The following is a 15,002-nucleotide window of genomic DNA, read 5'->3' as shown; positions in this document are numbered from 1 at the left end:
AGGTTGCCTAATAAAATTTCTCTGGTAAATTAGAATAATCATGTTTGCCTGAAGGCCAAACCCTGTTCTCCAGAAACCCTTTAATCCAGAAGGGTTGGCCTTGGTTACCATGGGCTGTTCAACATATTACATGGAAAACAAACCAGGGTTTGCAAACAAGCATTTACTCCCAGCTCGCTGAAGAGTGTACCTGTATCATATATCAAAGGACCACAGTGCAGTGGTAGAGCATCTGCTCTGCATGTAGAACCTTTCAGGATAAATTCCTGGCACCTCCAACTGGATAAACTAACGGTATGACTCAGTAAAATGCCACTTACTCTGCTTGTTTCTACATGTCCTCTGGAATGTTTGTGTCACACAGTTCTGTTTTGGGGTGTACATCTTAATATCTTCAACATATACCCCCAAATAAGCAGAGAGTCTCATATGGCTTTTAATGGGAAAGCCACTCCAAATTTCAGGCATCCAAATATGCTCTACTGCAGAGCATGGGTATTTCTAAAAACTAGAAGGTAACTGTGGCTTTTGCCCTCTTCACTATCTGCTGCCAAATATATCAAGACTGTTTATTGAAGATTTCTTTACTTGGATTGTGGCTGAAAATTATAAACACCAGAGACTAAAAATAAGATTACATAGCGACACATCCTTGTATAGCTTATTCAATGCTTAATTAAACCTGAACCAGTTGTTTTTGTTTAATTTAGCAAAAAAAAAAAGCATGGTTTACAAATTCAGTCTTCCAAGTCAAAGGACATTTAGAACAGCTGGCATTGAGAAAAGGCAAATGCAAGACTAAATACTAAGGATATGTATATCTTGTTTAGTTCATGCTCAGGGGTGTTAGAGGCCCAGTAGTACCTCTAGTGGAGAACACATTATGTTACTTCTGGGTTAGTATGTCCAGCTTTGGTCTCCACCCTGCACTCAGCTCTCAGCTGTGGCTCCTAGACGCTGTCAGCATACGATAGCAGCCACATCCTAGGAAACTGCTTCAACTGGCCAACTAAACCAGGCAAAGTTATTTGATGGTTCTCAAACTCTCAGTGAGTTATGGACTTGCCCTGCATGCAAAGACAGACTCCGATGGACTGAGCAAACGAGACCAATAATGGGTCCAACAGTCAAGAAGGCAGTTTCTGAACATGCTGTGGAGGGATGTGAGTGGCAGGTGGGGCTTGTCCATGTGGAAAGGTAGCCCATCTAGGAGAAGGAAAACTATGATCCTAAACATCTGCTGCCTTACAGGATATCTTCGGAAGAAGGAAAGGCTAAGGATTCTTGCATGCCTCCTTCTGGCAACTCCTGCAGCCAAGGTGGTGCCAGTGAAGCTGAGAGTGGGGTCTTGTTGTGTGGGCAGTCCAGGATCTCCATACACACTGCCCAGGCTTGTGCCCTGAGGAAGTCACTTTGGTGCAGCTAACACAGCAGTTTGACTTCACCTTGAGGTGCACACCATTATCTCTCAAGACAGACAGCTGTCAACAAGTTCGTGTTCTTGTAGTATCCGAAACTGAGCTGAACTGCTAAAAGGCACAAAGATGCACCACTACATAGCTTTTACGCCTTGGCATATTTCTCTCCCCACTCTCTTTCTGTCTGTATATGTATATATACTCTGTTGTATAAAAGTTTTATTTTAACCATGCATCCATAGATTGGTAATAATTATGCTGAAAAAATTATTCCATTTAATGCAGCCACACAAATTCAAGACCAAATTTGAAAGCAAACAAAGAACAGCAGAATACCGTGCCTATGGGAGAGGTTATAAGATTTCAGTTCAGCTGAAATGGTTTCCAATTTAATTATGCCTGGAGTGATTTAATATTGGAGCTTCGTAATATGGAAAGGAAGGACAGGGATATGGGAACAGGAAGCCAATGCGTTAATGATCTATATTACTGCCAATGAGAAACCTTAATTACTTTCTCTTGAAGGAACCCAGCATTTCCCTCCCTTGGGGCAGTTGTGACTTGTTTCATAAAACTAAAATGGAAGCAAAATAATGGTTTTGGCCATAGATTTCTCTGTGACAAATAATTTTGCTTGATGTGGGAGTAATTATAGCTTTTTTACATGTCACAAAATCTGATGCTATTGTGAAACCTATTGTGAAGCTATTGTTAAATCATCATTTGTATTTGAATTCTTGCAAGTGTCTTTTTACTCCAATTGCACTCCAATTGAAATAAAGAGTTCAACAGAGAGAATATCAATCTTAAACATTTCAGAAAGAGAAGAAATGAGAGCAGACTGAGGTGGTTGTGGGAGCAGTCATAGGGCTGTTTATATAGCACCAAACCATGGTTTGGCATGCTGTCTAAGTGACTCAATTCTAAAAAGCCATTTGGTAGCCCAGGTGTTCCCCCCAGATATTGTAGGACTACAACTTCCATTATCCCTGACCATTCGCCAAACTGGCTGGGGAGTGGGAGTTCAACCATATCAAAAGGGCACCACATTGACTATCCCTGTGTTTCAGTGTCAGTAACAAATTCTGCTGTCTACTATCCACATTTAGATTATAAGCCACAAGGCAGGACCCCATTTTCATCTTATTTTATAAAGTCAAAGTGACAATAATAGCACTATATGTGTATTTTAGCTAGTTCGACATAGTCTTTCCAATGCCCTCTGTTCCTAATAAACATCCATAAACCCATACTGGCCAACTGCTAGTGCCCCCAACCCTCTGGCAAAAGGAGTGCCCAGTGGCACATATACCCTGGGTCCCTTAAATGCCCCAGAAAAATTATAGTGTGTGGTGACATAAGGTTGTTTCAAGGGAATTGCACAGAGAAAATATGGCTGCCCCTATTGTTTTCCAGGGACATTTTGAGGTTCTGCTTTTAAAGTGCATGGCAGAAAACAAAGACAGAACACCCAGCTACCTCATCTAACAGTAAATAGTCTCCCGCCCCCAACATTCATCCCCCTCCCAATCCCTAAAAGGTTATTGATTTAATGCTTGGTGTACAATTCTCAGCCACTTACATGAAACTATGCTGATGGGGGAAGTGAATTAGATAAGGGTTGTCAATTCTCAATAGCTCCCTCCCACTTATCCTTTATTTTAAGAAACAAAGTACACCAATATCTTGTTCTAGTCTTAGGAAGGAGCCCATGGAACAGGTCACTATCACAGCACCAAGGACAGCTCCTAGTGATAAATTTGCTCCAACAAGAGTGGAATGTGAACTGAGGCCTTGTGAGCTCTGCCTCCAGTCCATCTCTCCTCCTTTTGGGGAACTAGAGTCTGGCCTGAAGACAGGCGATTTTCTTGCACTCTATGACATCTCACCTAGTGCACTCCCTGCACCACTGGACTAAAAAGGTAGCATGGGAGATGCTTGGAAGGCACTCATAAGGGTCCTGCCTTTGGTTCTATGGGCCCTGATGCTGTGGTAGCTGGGTCAGTAAACTCCTGCCTGCCAGCTTTGGGTTCAGTGGTCCCCTGATCATCAGGATCCAGTTCAGAGTCAGGAAATCTGTCTGACTCCTTAGTAGTTGACAATATAGCTTCAAACTCTGTCCTGATTAACAGGGTCATGACAATCAACTCTAGTCTAGGACATGCTTGAGTGCTTGCAATGGCTTCTACCCCAGTAATATATTGGAGTGCGTGCCCATTATTTATTCCACATTGCTGAAGGGCTGTCATTGATTCTTAAGGGAAAAGTAAATCACTGTGCTTGAAGACAATGCTGTAGTGGATCTCAAATTTGCTTATCCCAACTTTGGATGCGATAGCCACTAATAATGGGGACCCCATGGGAGAATAATGCCTATCTGCCATGTTGTGAAAGCAATCCCAGGCTTGAAAGGAACAGAGCAGCTCATTTTTCATGCTCCCCACCAATACCACTGCAAATGTGCTGTCCACTGTTCCTTCTCAGACTGCGTTGAATTTGTAAGAGGAGAAGATAGGACCAACAAAACAAGCACAGCACTGAAGTGCAACTCCTTATACCGGATGGGTTATTACTGCTTCAGTAACAACATGCCTTGGAGATATTGCAGGTTCAGTTCCATACCACTGCAGTAAAGTGAATTTTGAGTTACGCAATTATTATTATTTGTTTCCAATTGCATACAAAAGTTATGTTTGCACTATACTGTAGTCCAGGCATGTCCAGCAGGTAGATCGTGATCTACCGGTAGATCACTGGACGTTTGCGGTAGATCACTGATAGACCATTGGCTCCCTCCAAAGAGGCTGAACAACTGTGGCTCCCCTTAAAAAAGCTCAACATCTTACCTCCTCCCTGAAAAAACTCAACAACTTTGACCCAACCCCCCCAAATGGGCCTTCCTCCTTTGTAAAAAAAGCTCAAGAACTTTGACCCCAAAAGGGGGTAGATCACTGCCAGTTTTTAACTCTGTGAGTAGATCGCGGTCTCTTGGGAGTTGGCCACCCCTGTGTAGTCTATTAAGCCAGCCCCCCACCCCTGGCTGCAGGGCAGGAGGGGGAAAACTCAGCTCCAGCGCTAGCCAGCTCCACTCCCATAGCCAGACGAGGGGTGGCAGTGGTGGGGACCTCCTTCCCCTGCCTGCAGCTGCACCCACATTCTCAACATGAGGTATGACTGTATTTCCTCAAATAAGTGCCCCCTCGATGTGGGATAATGAGATGACTACATACCTAACAGGAGAAGGGGGAACTTGGCTGAGGTATGTGGCACAGAAAAGAACCTAGGTTATCATAATCACCCTGTTTTCAAAAAGCACAAATGAGCACCCAGTTTCCGATTTCCCATGCAAAATTATAAGGCCAATGCCATAGTTCTATTTCTCTGGACTGAGATTCAAACCTTTGTACCATTTCCCTTTTAAGTGTTCTCTCTCTGAACTACTGGACCGCTCACAGGGACCTTGTTATGCTAAGTTATATTCTTCCTTGTCCAACTGGCTTCCTTCCCTCTTCCTTGCATAATGTTTGCTCCACTCACAAAGACAATACAAAATGTACTGTACTGCAACAATGTCTGTGTTGACGCTTTGGTGCCGCAGAAGAACTAACTGTTCTTCTGGGGTGGGGTTCTAATCTCTCTTTCTTCATGCAAGTCTCCTACCCACCAGGCTATGAAGTAGGCTGACTGCTTTGATTAGAATGAAAATCCTTCCTTTCCTGCCTGACCGAGGCTTTTTTAAATGTCCATGGCCAAAAAATGTTCCGCCCAGATGGCTGCTGGCAGCATTTTGTGTGGCAGGGATTCAAATCCATACCCGAGAGGAGCACTTGAGATTATGACTACAGGTGTCAAAGTCACAGTCCACCTACTTATCAGGCTACAGAATGCCTGTGATTGAGAAATGCAGTGGGCTTCTCCTGGCAACATACAGGAGGGGGATTGACGGCACAACTCTGTGATACAGGACACGCTTTGAATGCAGATGGAAAATCCCACATCTCCAATTAAAAAGCACAGGCAGAAAGTCATCTGCCTGAGACCTTGGAAAGTTGCTCCAACCTAAGAAACTGAGCTAGCTATTTCAGCAGTTTGACGCAGTGGTCTGGTTCACATACCACATTAAACCAAAGTTTAAAACTCTAAAGCTCCTGTTGCACTTTTCCTAGCTCCTGCTGCTGTCAAACCAAGGACAAAACAAGCTAGATTGTGGCTTGCTGTGCCATCTGAAAAGGTTCAGACAACAAAAGTAGTCGAACTCTGGCTTGCTTCATCTATGGTGCAGCATAAATGCGGAAAGAGCACCATGAGAACTCTTGGCGTCACCCATTGCAAAGATCTGGCTTCATCACTAAAACTATTTGGTTGGAAAGACTAGACAATAAGATCACAATGCTTTAAGGAGCACAGGTGATACCTGATAGTTCTGCAGTAGGATGAGGCTGAGGTAGAACTCACTAAAGGCCAGCTTCAGGTCTCTGATGTTCCTGTGCTGAACACGCTCCTCATGGGACAGGTGGAAGACTGGCATTTTACGTTGCCGCAGAGTGGTGAGACCAAGGTTTTCTCTCTGTGCATCCAAAGTAGACTGCAGTTCATTCTGTAGTGTAGCAAACCTGCGCTGAGCTTCAGCAAGCTTCTCTTTAGAAGGAAAGAAGAAAGCAACAGAGTGTGATCATACAATATTACAAATGAGTACTCAGTCAAATTTGTCAGAATATTTTCTTGGGAACTCTGTATGAACACATGCACATTATATTGTATTTTTCTAACTATCTTGACAGGAAACAAGAGTTTAACATCAACACCTATAGCTAAAAACTGGAGCTTTCAACCAATGAAAAATGGGGAGGCGGTAAAACACCCATGCTTTTTATGTTTTGTTTATTACTGCTTTGATGGTGTGCTGCTGTTGTTGTTGTTTTAAAAAAGACCAAAAAATTCTGTAGGCTTCTTCCCTAGCCAATCAGTGTAGATGGTGTGCCATCCCACAGTCAATTTGAGTTGTCTATAAAATTCCAAACTCAAATCAAGAGTCATGGAAATGCTTCCAATATTCCCTGAGAATGGAGAACATTTTCACCCTGTTTGCAGGTCTCCAGAACAAAAACACTGGTTTTGAACATGAAACCAGTTCACTCAACATGACCTGCACTCCCTATTTTGGCTCATACTATTACAAATTGTGAATGTATACTGGAAAAGTTTCAGCCTTTCTATGTATTCTCTGAACTCAACTTAAACCTCTGTCTGATCATTTGTGTTGGAAGCAGGCTGCTTTTAGATTCTACAAATGACTGGCGCTGCTCTATGAAGGAATTATAGTTACATTTTATTATTCATCATTCTAAAGTACACTGCGGGTGGGGGAGAAACTGGAGGGACCAGAGGTCTCCCTCTGCCCAGCGCAAAATATTTCTGCCAGCCTCTGCCCATAAGCATGGAGCTCTTTCTGCCTGCCAAAAGTGAGGGCAGAAGTACTGCCAGTGGGATTGGCAACAACAGTAGTCTGGAGAGTCACAAAACAGGGCATATTCCAAGGGTGAGGTCAGGCTGAACTGGTCTGGGATCCATTGGATCCCAAGCCAGCCCCACTGCCATCACTTGATGCCATCTGGCCCAATTTCTACAGCCTATACCCCCAAACCTTTTCACCAGAGCCAGCAAAGCAGTGTGGCTGGGGGAGGGCTAGTAGTTGCATTGCCCAATTACACTCTGTTGCTGTCCAGTTGGGCTTTGTTTGGTCCATACCCATCTTTAAGGGTGACTCAAAATATTGGTCCAAATGGCAATTGTATATCCCTAGCAGGTTCCTTGTATTTCACTATTATTATTATTAAAATTTGTATGCCACCTACCCGTAGATCTCAGGAGAGTTCGCAACATAAAATCACAATATAAAATACACAATACTTCAGACTTTTGATTCTTCATCATGAAAGGTGGGAAAACCAGAACGAACATGATCACTGAACTAGTAATACTTCATTGGGAGCTACTTACGATCTAGTCCCTGGACTAATTCAAGAGTCCCGGGCTGCTTTGGGAGGAGGGCAGGGTACACATTTAATAAGTGATAATCAAAATAAATGTTTGTTCTCAGTGCCTATGCTGCTCAGAAAAGAAATCTGGAATCCAAAGCAAGCTTAAGATCTGCTTTTTATTAGTACATGTTATGACACTTGCTGGCTGTACTATTAAAAAGGAAGCCTCTTTGGCTAAAACACAGGAGAAGCAATACCTTCTAGGACACCTTCCAGATTCTGTCACTGTCAGTCACATTCCCAGACTGCCCAAAACTTTCTGACCTGACAAATGAACTTCTATTACTGTGAATCTGTAAGGCTGACTATACAAACAATTTCTCTCCATATAAACAGAAGGTCAGCAGCCAAGGTGTGGTTAAGGTGTTTGCAATGAAGAGAACTAAATATGATAATTCAATAACCTGTCTGTGAAGGACTTTAACCTGCAGAAGAGATGGTGAGCTACAGCACCCCCTCTTCCGCAAGCTTTGCTAACTTATTCAAGTTGTGGGGGGTGGGGTGGGGGGTGAATGTGGTTCCTCTGTAGTGAGGAGAAAGTATTTTGCATTTGTTCAGATGTAAAGATAAAGGGACCCCTGACCATTAGGTCCAGTCACGGACGACTCTGGGGTTGCGGCGCTCATCTCGCGTCATTGGCCGAGGGAGCCGGCGTACAGCTTCTGGGTCATGTGGCCAGCATGACAAAGCCGCTTCTGGCGAACCAGAGCAGCGCAGGGAAACGCCATTTACCTTCCCGCTGTAGCAGTATCTATTTATCTACTTGCACTTTGATGTGCTTTCGAACTGCTAGGTTGGCAGGAATAGGGACCGAGCAACGGGAGTTCACCCCATCACGGAGATTCGAACCGCCAACTTTCTGATCGGCAAGCCCTAGGCTCTGTGGTTTAGACCACAGTGCCACCCGTGTCCCAGTGTTCAGATGTACTCATGTCTTAATTATTGCTTTGGATTTTCCGTGTTAGACCAGGCTGAGCACTAGCTGTATGACATAGGGTCTCATCCTATCTGAGTTTAGCACTATGGGGCTCACATACTCCTCCCCCACCCCCCAGTGTAGCCCATGAGGAGGTTGGAAGCGTTTGCTTCAAAAAAACTTCCTTTTATATCCAAACTTGGGGGAAGGTGGCTTATCTCAAAGAAGCTTGGATCTATGCATCCTGCTTATTTACTAACCAAGTTTTCCCAACTTCAGATAGATGTTCTCGACTGTTTCCAGTGGGGTAAGGTAAGTTTCTGTAGTGGCTTCACAAGGAACCTGTAACACCCTGACATGATAACAGTGTGGGGGAAATGGAAAGAGAGAGGTTTTTTCTCTATAATAATGAATAAATAATAAATTTTTATTTGTACCCCGCCCTCCCCAGCCAGAGTACACATATTAATTAAAACATGGGGTCATCCACTGAAGATAAATACTGGTCACCATGCCATATTATTTTAACCAGCTGAACCCATATGAAGAGATGGGCTTCATCTTAGACCTGAATCTGCAAATCCCCCAGCTAGGGAGATAAGAGAGGGAAGATGTCAGACAGGAATAAGTGTTTTGTTTTAAAGAAGTGGAAATTCCACAAAGCTCCTGGTGAACCTTATTTCCTACTTAAAAGACCAGCTGATTCTGGGAAACCAGTTGCATTGACACATATTGCACCTCTGCTAAAAGTTCTGCACTGGTTGCCTATCAGCCACTGAGCCAACATCAAGCTTCCGCTGTTGACATTTAAACCCTGAAACTTTCACATATAGCTCAATGCTATCCTCTTACCTGAATAAAATGTGTTGATTTTGGCAAGTTCCTTTTCACAGGTTTGAAAGAATTTCTCTTCAAACTTGGCAAAATACCTTTTTACAGTGTCTTCATCTGTGACTGGTGGGAGGAGATACAAAAAGAAATTTAAATAAATATTTTTGTAAAGAACTCATAGCACAGAAATTGATGAAATGTTCCATCTTACTCTTTCAAACTTGTAACTGTGAAAATATTTCTCTGATGGAAAAGCTATATGTGAACTAGCAAAATTGTCACGAAGGCCTTGGACTTGAAGGAGTATTATTATTTATTTATTATTATCATTAATTGGAATTTATATACTGCCCTATCCCCAGAGGTCTCAGGCGGTTCACAGAAAAGATCAACATAAAAGCCACAATATATATAATCAAAATAAAAACAACCCAATAATACCCTGCTCTTTCTAGTTTACAAACTAAGAGAAAACAAAAAGGTAAACTAGTTGAGCCCATGACATACAGTGGTACCTCGGTTTACGAACTTTCGGTTTACGAACTATCCTAACCCAGAAGTTAGTAAACCAAGGTGCCGGAGGTCTACTGAGCGTCCGATGCCTTCGGGGAGGCCGGGCCTTCGCTCTGATGCCTCCTGGAGGCCCGCAGTGAAGGCCCGGCCTCCCCGAAGGCATCGGAGCGAAGGCCAAACCTCCCCAAAGGCATCGGAGCGTCGGATACCTTCGGGGAGGCTGGGCTTCGCTCCGATGCCTTTGCGGAGGCCGGGGAGCGTTTCCGCGACTGGGCTGCAGCCGCGAAAGCGGTCCCCGGCCTCCGCAAAGGCATCAGAGCAAAGCCCCAGCCTCCGGAAGGCATCGGAGCCGGGACTTCGCTCCGATGCCTTTGCGGAGGCCGGGGAACGCTTTCGCGGCTCCCCAGCCTCCGCAAAGGCATCGGAGTGAAGTCCCGGCTCCGATGCCTTCCGGAGGCCGGGGAGCGTTTCCGCGACTGGGCTGTGCAGCCGCGAAAGCAGTCCCCGACTACCGGAAGCCGGGGACCGCTTTCGCGGCTGCACAGCCCAGTCGCGGAAACGCTCCCCGGCCTCCGGAAGGCATCGGAGCGGCTTCGCTCCGATGCCTTTGCGGAGGCCGGGGAGCACTTTCGCGACGCTCCCCGGCCTCCACAAAGGCATCGGAGCGAAGTCCCGGCTCCGATGCCTTCCGGAGGCCGGGGAGCGTTTCCGCGACTGGGCTGTGCAGCCGCGAAAGCAGTCCCCGGCAACCGGAAGCCAGGGACCGCTTTCGCAGCTGCACAGCCCAGTCGCGAAAGTGCTCCCCGGCCTCCGCAAAGGTATCGGAGCACTCCCCGGCCTCCGCAAAGGCATCGGAGCGGCTTCGCTCCGATGTCTTTGCGGAGGCCGGGGAGCACTTTCGCGACGCTCCCCAGCCTCCGGAAGGCATCGGAGCCGGGACTTCGCTCCGATGCCTTCCAGAGGCCGGGGAGCGTTTCCGCGACTGGGCTGTGCAGGAGGCTGGGGCTTTGCTCCGATATCTTTGCGGAGGCCGGGGACCGCTTTCGCGGCTGCAGCCCAGTCGCGGAAACGCTCCCCGGCCTCTGTGAAGGCATCGGAGCAAAGCGGTTAATCCGTTCTAGGGGGTGTTTTTCCTCGTCTAGAATGGATTAATCAACTTCCCATTACTTTCAATTGGAAAGTTCACTTCGGTTTACGAACACTTCGGTTTATGAACAGACTTCTGGAACCAATTGTGTTCGTAAACCGAGGTTCCACTGTACTGTAATGGTGTGTGTAGCTTCCTCACGGGTAAGCGGCTCCAAACGCAGTGCTTGGGTTTTACAGGGTTTTATTATATACATACGTACAAGACAGAGCATCAAAAGGGATGACTTTACTAATCTGATTCAGAATCCGGAAGCGCCTCCCTTCGTGATTTACGCCAGCATAACTCCTGGGGCACCCAGAACCGCCTCCGTTGGTCCCTTCTCTGCTGGGGTGAGGGTGCTGGGTGAGCACCCTCTCCACTAAAGATAAAGGGACCCCTGACCATTAGGTCCAGTCATGACCGACTCTGGGGTTGCGGCGCTCATCTTGCGTTATTGGCCGAGGGAGCCGGCATGCAGCTTCCAGGTCATGTGGCCAGCATGACTAAGCTGCTTCTGGCGAACCAGAGCAGCACATGGAAACACTGTTTACCTTCCTGCCGGAGCGGTACCTATTTATCTACTTGCACTTTGACATGCTTTCAAACTGCTAGATGGGCAGGAGCTGCAACCGAGCAACGGGAGCTCACCCCGTCGCGGGGATTCGAACCGCCGACCTTCTGATCGGCAAGCCCTAGGCTCTGTGGTTTAACCCACAGTGCCACCCGCGTCCTCACCCTCTCCACTAGAGCTGGTCAGTTGAGGGGCCGTCACTGTGGCTCTTGGAGCCTCCTCCTCTCGAGTACTTAGGTCCACCCTCTGCAACTCTTTCTCTGGAGCTCTTATCTCCACAACGTCCCTAAGGGTTTGCAACTCCTCCTGAGCCTTAGTTCCACCTTCTGGAGGAAGCTACCAGGTGCTAGGTACTGGGGCTCTGGCAGCATCCAAGAGCCCTCACTCTGACCCACCAGGCTCTGACCCTTGGTGGTTTCCTGACACATACACAACTGGACTTATAATGAAGCATGCACACACTCTTTACCATCTCCAATGGTAAGAGAAAGGCAACCATATAATTCCCCCCCAAAGAGGGTAGAGAGAATACTTAAGAAAGTTTAAAGTTGAAGTACAGTAAGATAATTTCTGGTTACCCTTTATAATTCCTCCCTGACATTTAAAAACTGAACAATGGAATGTGTCACATAGACATGTTGTTGAACCAGAAGATTTATAAAGCAAATGAAAACAGTTTCTGTGAGGAAGGATTAGATAAAAAAAAAAACCCCACCACTTCCTCATTGTAAGGGCCTAACGTCTTTTACAGAGCTTGATTTTACAAGATATGTTCTGTTCACAAACTAATATGAACATTTGAGGGTTCTTCTAAGAAAACTCCAACAAATGTCTTTAAAAGTCAATTAAGTCTTTCCTTTATCGTCAATATTACAAAAGCATAGCAAGAAGAGAGAAACGTTGAACATCCTTAAGCGCAAGAGAGAAATTTCCCATTGTGGAGAAGCAAAATCACATGACGACTGCAAAAGGCAGCATGAAAACATTTGCAGAAACTACAGCAAGTCCTGTTCCTCTTAAACCAGTATGCAGGATGTGTGCATGGGTAGAATAGAACAGAATGAGGTGCACCAGGGCCTGGTGAAGAGGATTTCAATTTACACACCTGCAGACCTAAAACTGTACTATGATAGCGAAGAACATTTGATTAGGGAGATGCAAGTTCAAATTCCATGGCTGAGCAGGGCTCAAGACTTACAGGTTTACATGGTGTCAAGGATTCATTTTTTCAAATAGTTGAGACAAATAAGGGTCAGTTAGGCCCTACAGAGTCAGTTTAGACTAAGGTTACCAGATTTTTTTCAATGAATCTGGGGACACTTTTCAACTTCAATGGATTTTGTCAGGGGACTGATTTGTAAATCCAGGGACTGTCCCTGGGAAATGGGGACGTCTGGTAACCTTAGTTTAGACCCAACGCCAGCCATAGTTTAATAATTGTGTATTGTGGGGGTCCTGTGTTCCCTCAGAGATACTATAATGTCTGACCCTTACCAATGGTGACCAAAGAAGCTCCTAAGCTACCTTTTGGAAACTAAATTACTGTACACCATCATTAGGTGATCTCTGTAGCAGTCTATGAAAGGTTACATTTTCAATCAAGCCTCCCTTTTGTGCTGGATATTAACAGCAAGCAATTAGCTTTGCTTGAAGTATGACAATGTCTACCTGAGTATTTATTTCCTCCTGCTCACACCATTTTGTTGTGGGGCCTCACTTGCATACATTAAGAGTGAACTCATTCTTTAGCATCTATATAGCCAAAATGGCACTATCCATGCAGGGAGGCCTGGTGGAGTCCCAAGCCATACAAAGAATCTTTAGGGAAAGGGTCCTGAAAGCGAGTGGGGGGCTGGACCAGCAGAATGAGAAATGAGCCATTTGACGAGTTCCTGGCTAAAGCAATATACGAAGTCCAAAGCTCATTCTTAGATACTACACAGAATGTGGTATAGTGGTACCTCGGGTTACAAATGCTTCAGGTTACAGACTCCGCTAACCCAGAAATAGTACCTCGGGTTAAGAACTTTGCTTCAGGATGAGAACAGAAATCGTGTTATGGCGGCGCGGCGGCAGCAGGAGGCCCCATTAGCTAAAGTGGTGCTTCAGGTTAAGAACAGTTTCAGGTTAAGAACGGACCTCTGAAACAAATTAAGTTCTTAACCAGAGGTACCACTGTACATACGATTTATGCAAAAGCATAAAGGTATTTGACAGACAAAAGTAAACCTTGAACACAAAGCAGAGCTTTAATTTTATACAAAGATTTCCTCCGCATTCATTTGCAGTAAACATCTAAATGGAGCAGGGTCATATTAAAGCTGACCTGCACAAACACTTTTCATAACCCTTACTTTCTAATCTGTTTTCACACAGATGCCTATTTACTGGCTTTCAACGGGAGTGTAAGCAATACAACCTGCCATCAAAAGGTTTTCCTTTGCTCCCTTAGCAGCTCAATAATTTAACTGTGCTGGAGTAGTGCTGCTCAAGGCTACTGTGCATTTATTTTGTTCAAAGCCAACCAGGACAAGGATACAAAAGCCTTTCTAGGATGCCAAAAAGTTGGCCCTCAGTTAAGCAGCTCCATGACAAATGTAGTTTTCAAAAGGCACCTAGTTGGTTTCCAAAAGAACGCCCTTTCCTTGGGAGTTTTTTAAATTCAAATCTTTATAGAGTGCTTGCCCATGGATAGGGCACAGGCTTGCTGCTATCTCCCAGAGATTGCTTATCTGGAAGCTGATTTAGTTTGATAGATTAGAAAAGAACAAAATGCTTATGCAACAGAAGCTGGAGAGATGTGCCTGATTGGCATTTTATGTTGCTTTGATTCATTTAATGTACCTATTTTATTTTTATTGTATATGTATTTTGTAATAGGAAGTGTTTTTATTTGCTAATGCTTTGCGGTTGTGAAATGCTCAGTCTGGTAGCATACAAATACTGAAACAAAAAATACACACATGCCCAAAAATCCATCCCTTGCTGCAAAGGCTGACATAGTTTTAAGCTCCTTTCTTACAACATGCAGATTGGAACAGCCCATAGCAGGTTACATGGCTCATTCTTGAGTAGCATGAGACGCATTATGTAGGAATAGTCTGTGCCATTATGACCATGCTACAACCACTCCAAAACCTGCAGCACACCAATGTGGGAGTCATTTAGAAAACTGGTCTCTAAGTGAGTTAAGAGATCATTGTGGAAAAATTTCAGATTGACTATACAATTTGTCACTAATAGAAGAAGAGAAGAAATTAAGTAAAGAGGAAAGGAGGAGAGAGAAAGGGGAAAAGAAAGGGGAGAGGAGGAAACTTAAAACAGAACTAAAAAAACACAATACTGTACACCAATAACCAAACTAGGTCTCATGGCTAACTAGAGCAGCTAATTTTTTTTAACTAAATATACTTAATTCAGCTGCTATGCAAAATTTGTATTACAGTACATTGTATTTCATTATTCAACTGAAAGAAAAATGTATTGCAACCTGTTCCAGGGTTTTTGATTTACTTAAATGGGGAAAATCAGGTGCGTATCTGTTACAGATGTATTGGTCCTCTATCACATATAGGTCCAGTGC

The 15,002-nt window shown here is 44.7% G+C and overlaps 1 protein-coding gene across 2 annotated transcripts in view; it reads right to left on the bottom strand.

Moving 5' to 3' along the window:
* XPR1 (xenotropic and polytropic retrovirus receptor 1) overlaps positions 1 to 15,002 on the bottom strand; it is a 100,680-nt gene that overhangs the window by 40,611 nt on the left and 45,067 nt on the right. The window contains exons 3-5 of one of the 2 annotated variants that reach the window (XM_088674862.1): positions 9,228 to 9,329; positions 8,636 to 8,727; positions 5,833 to 6,056 (exon numbers count right to left, since the gene is read on the bottom strand). In XM_088674862.1, the coding sequence (XP_088530988.1) occupies positions 5,833 to 5,946 (114 nt within the window). In that variant the 5' untranslated portion in view covers positions 5,947 to 6,056; positions 8,636 to 8,727; positions 9,228 to 9,329. The remainder of the gene's footprint in view (positions 1 to 5,832; positions 6,057 to 8,635; positions 8,728 to 9,227; positions 9,330 to 15,002) is intronic. The other variant, XM_035124297.3, reaches the window with a different exon arrangement.

The sequence above is a fragment of the Zootoca vivipara genome, chromosome 7 (genome assembly GCF_965207765.1).
Source record: "Zootoca vivipara chromosome 7, rZooViv2.hap1.1, whole genome shotgun sequence".
NCBI classification, from domain to species: Eukaryota; Metazoa; Chordata; class Lepidosauria; order Squamata; family Lacertidae; genus Zootoca; species Zootoca vivipara.
Note: the sequence above shows the minus strand (reverse complement) of the source record. Positions and strands in the feature narration are given on the sequence as shown.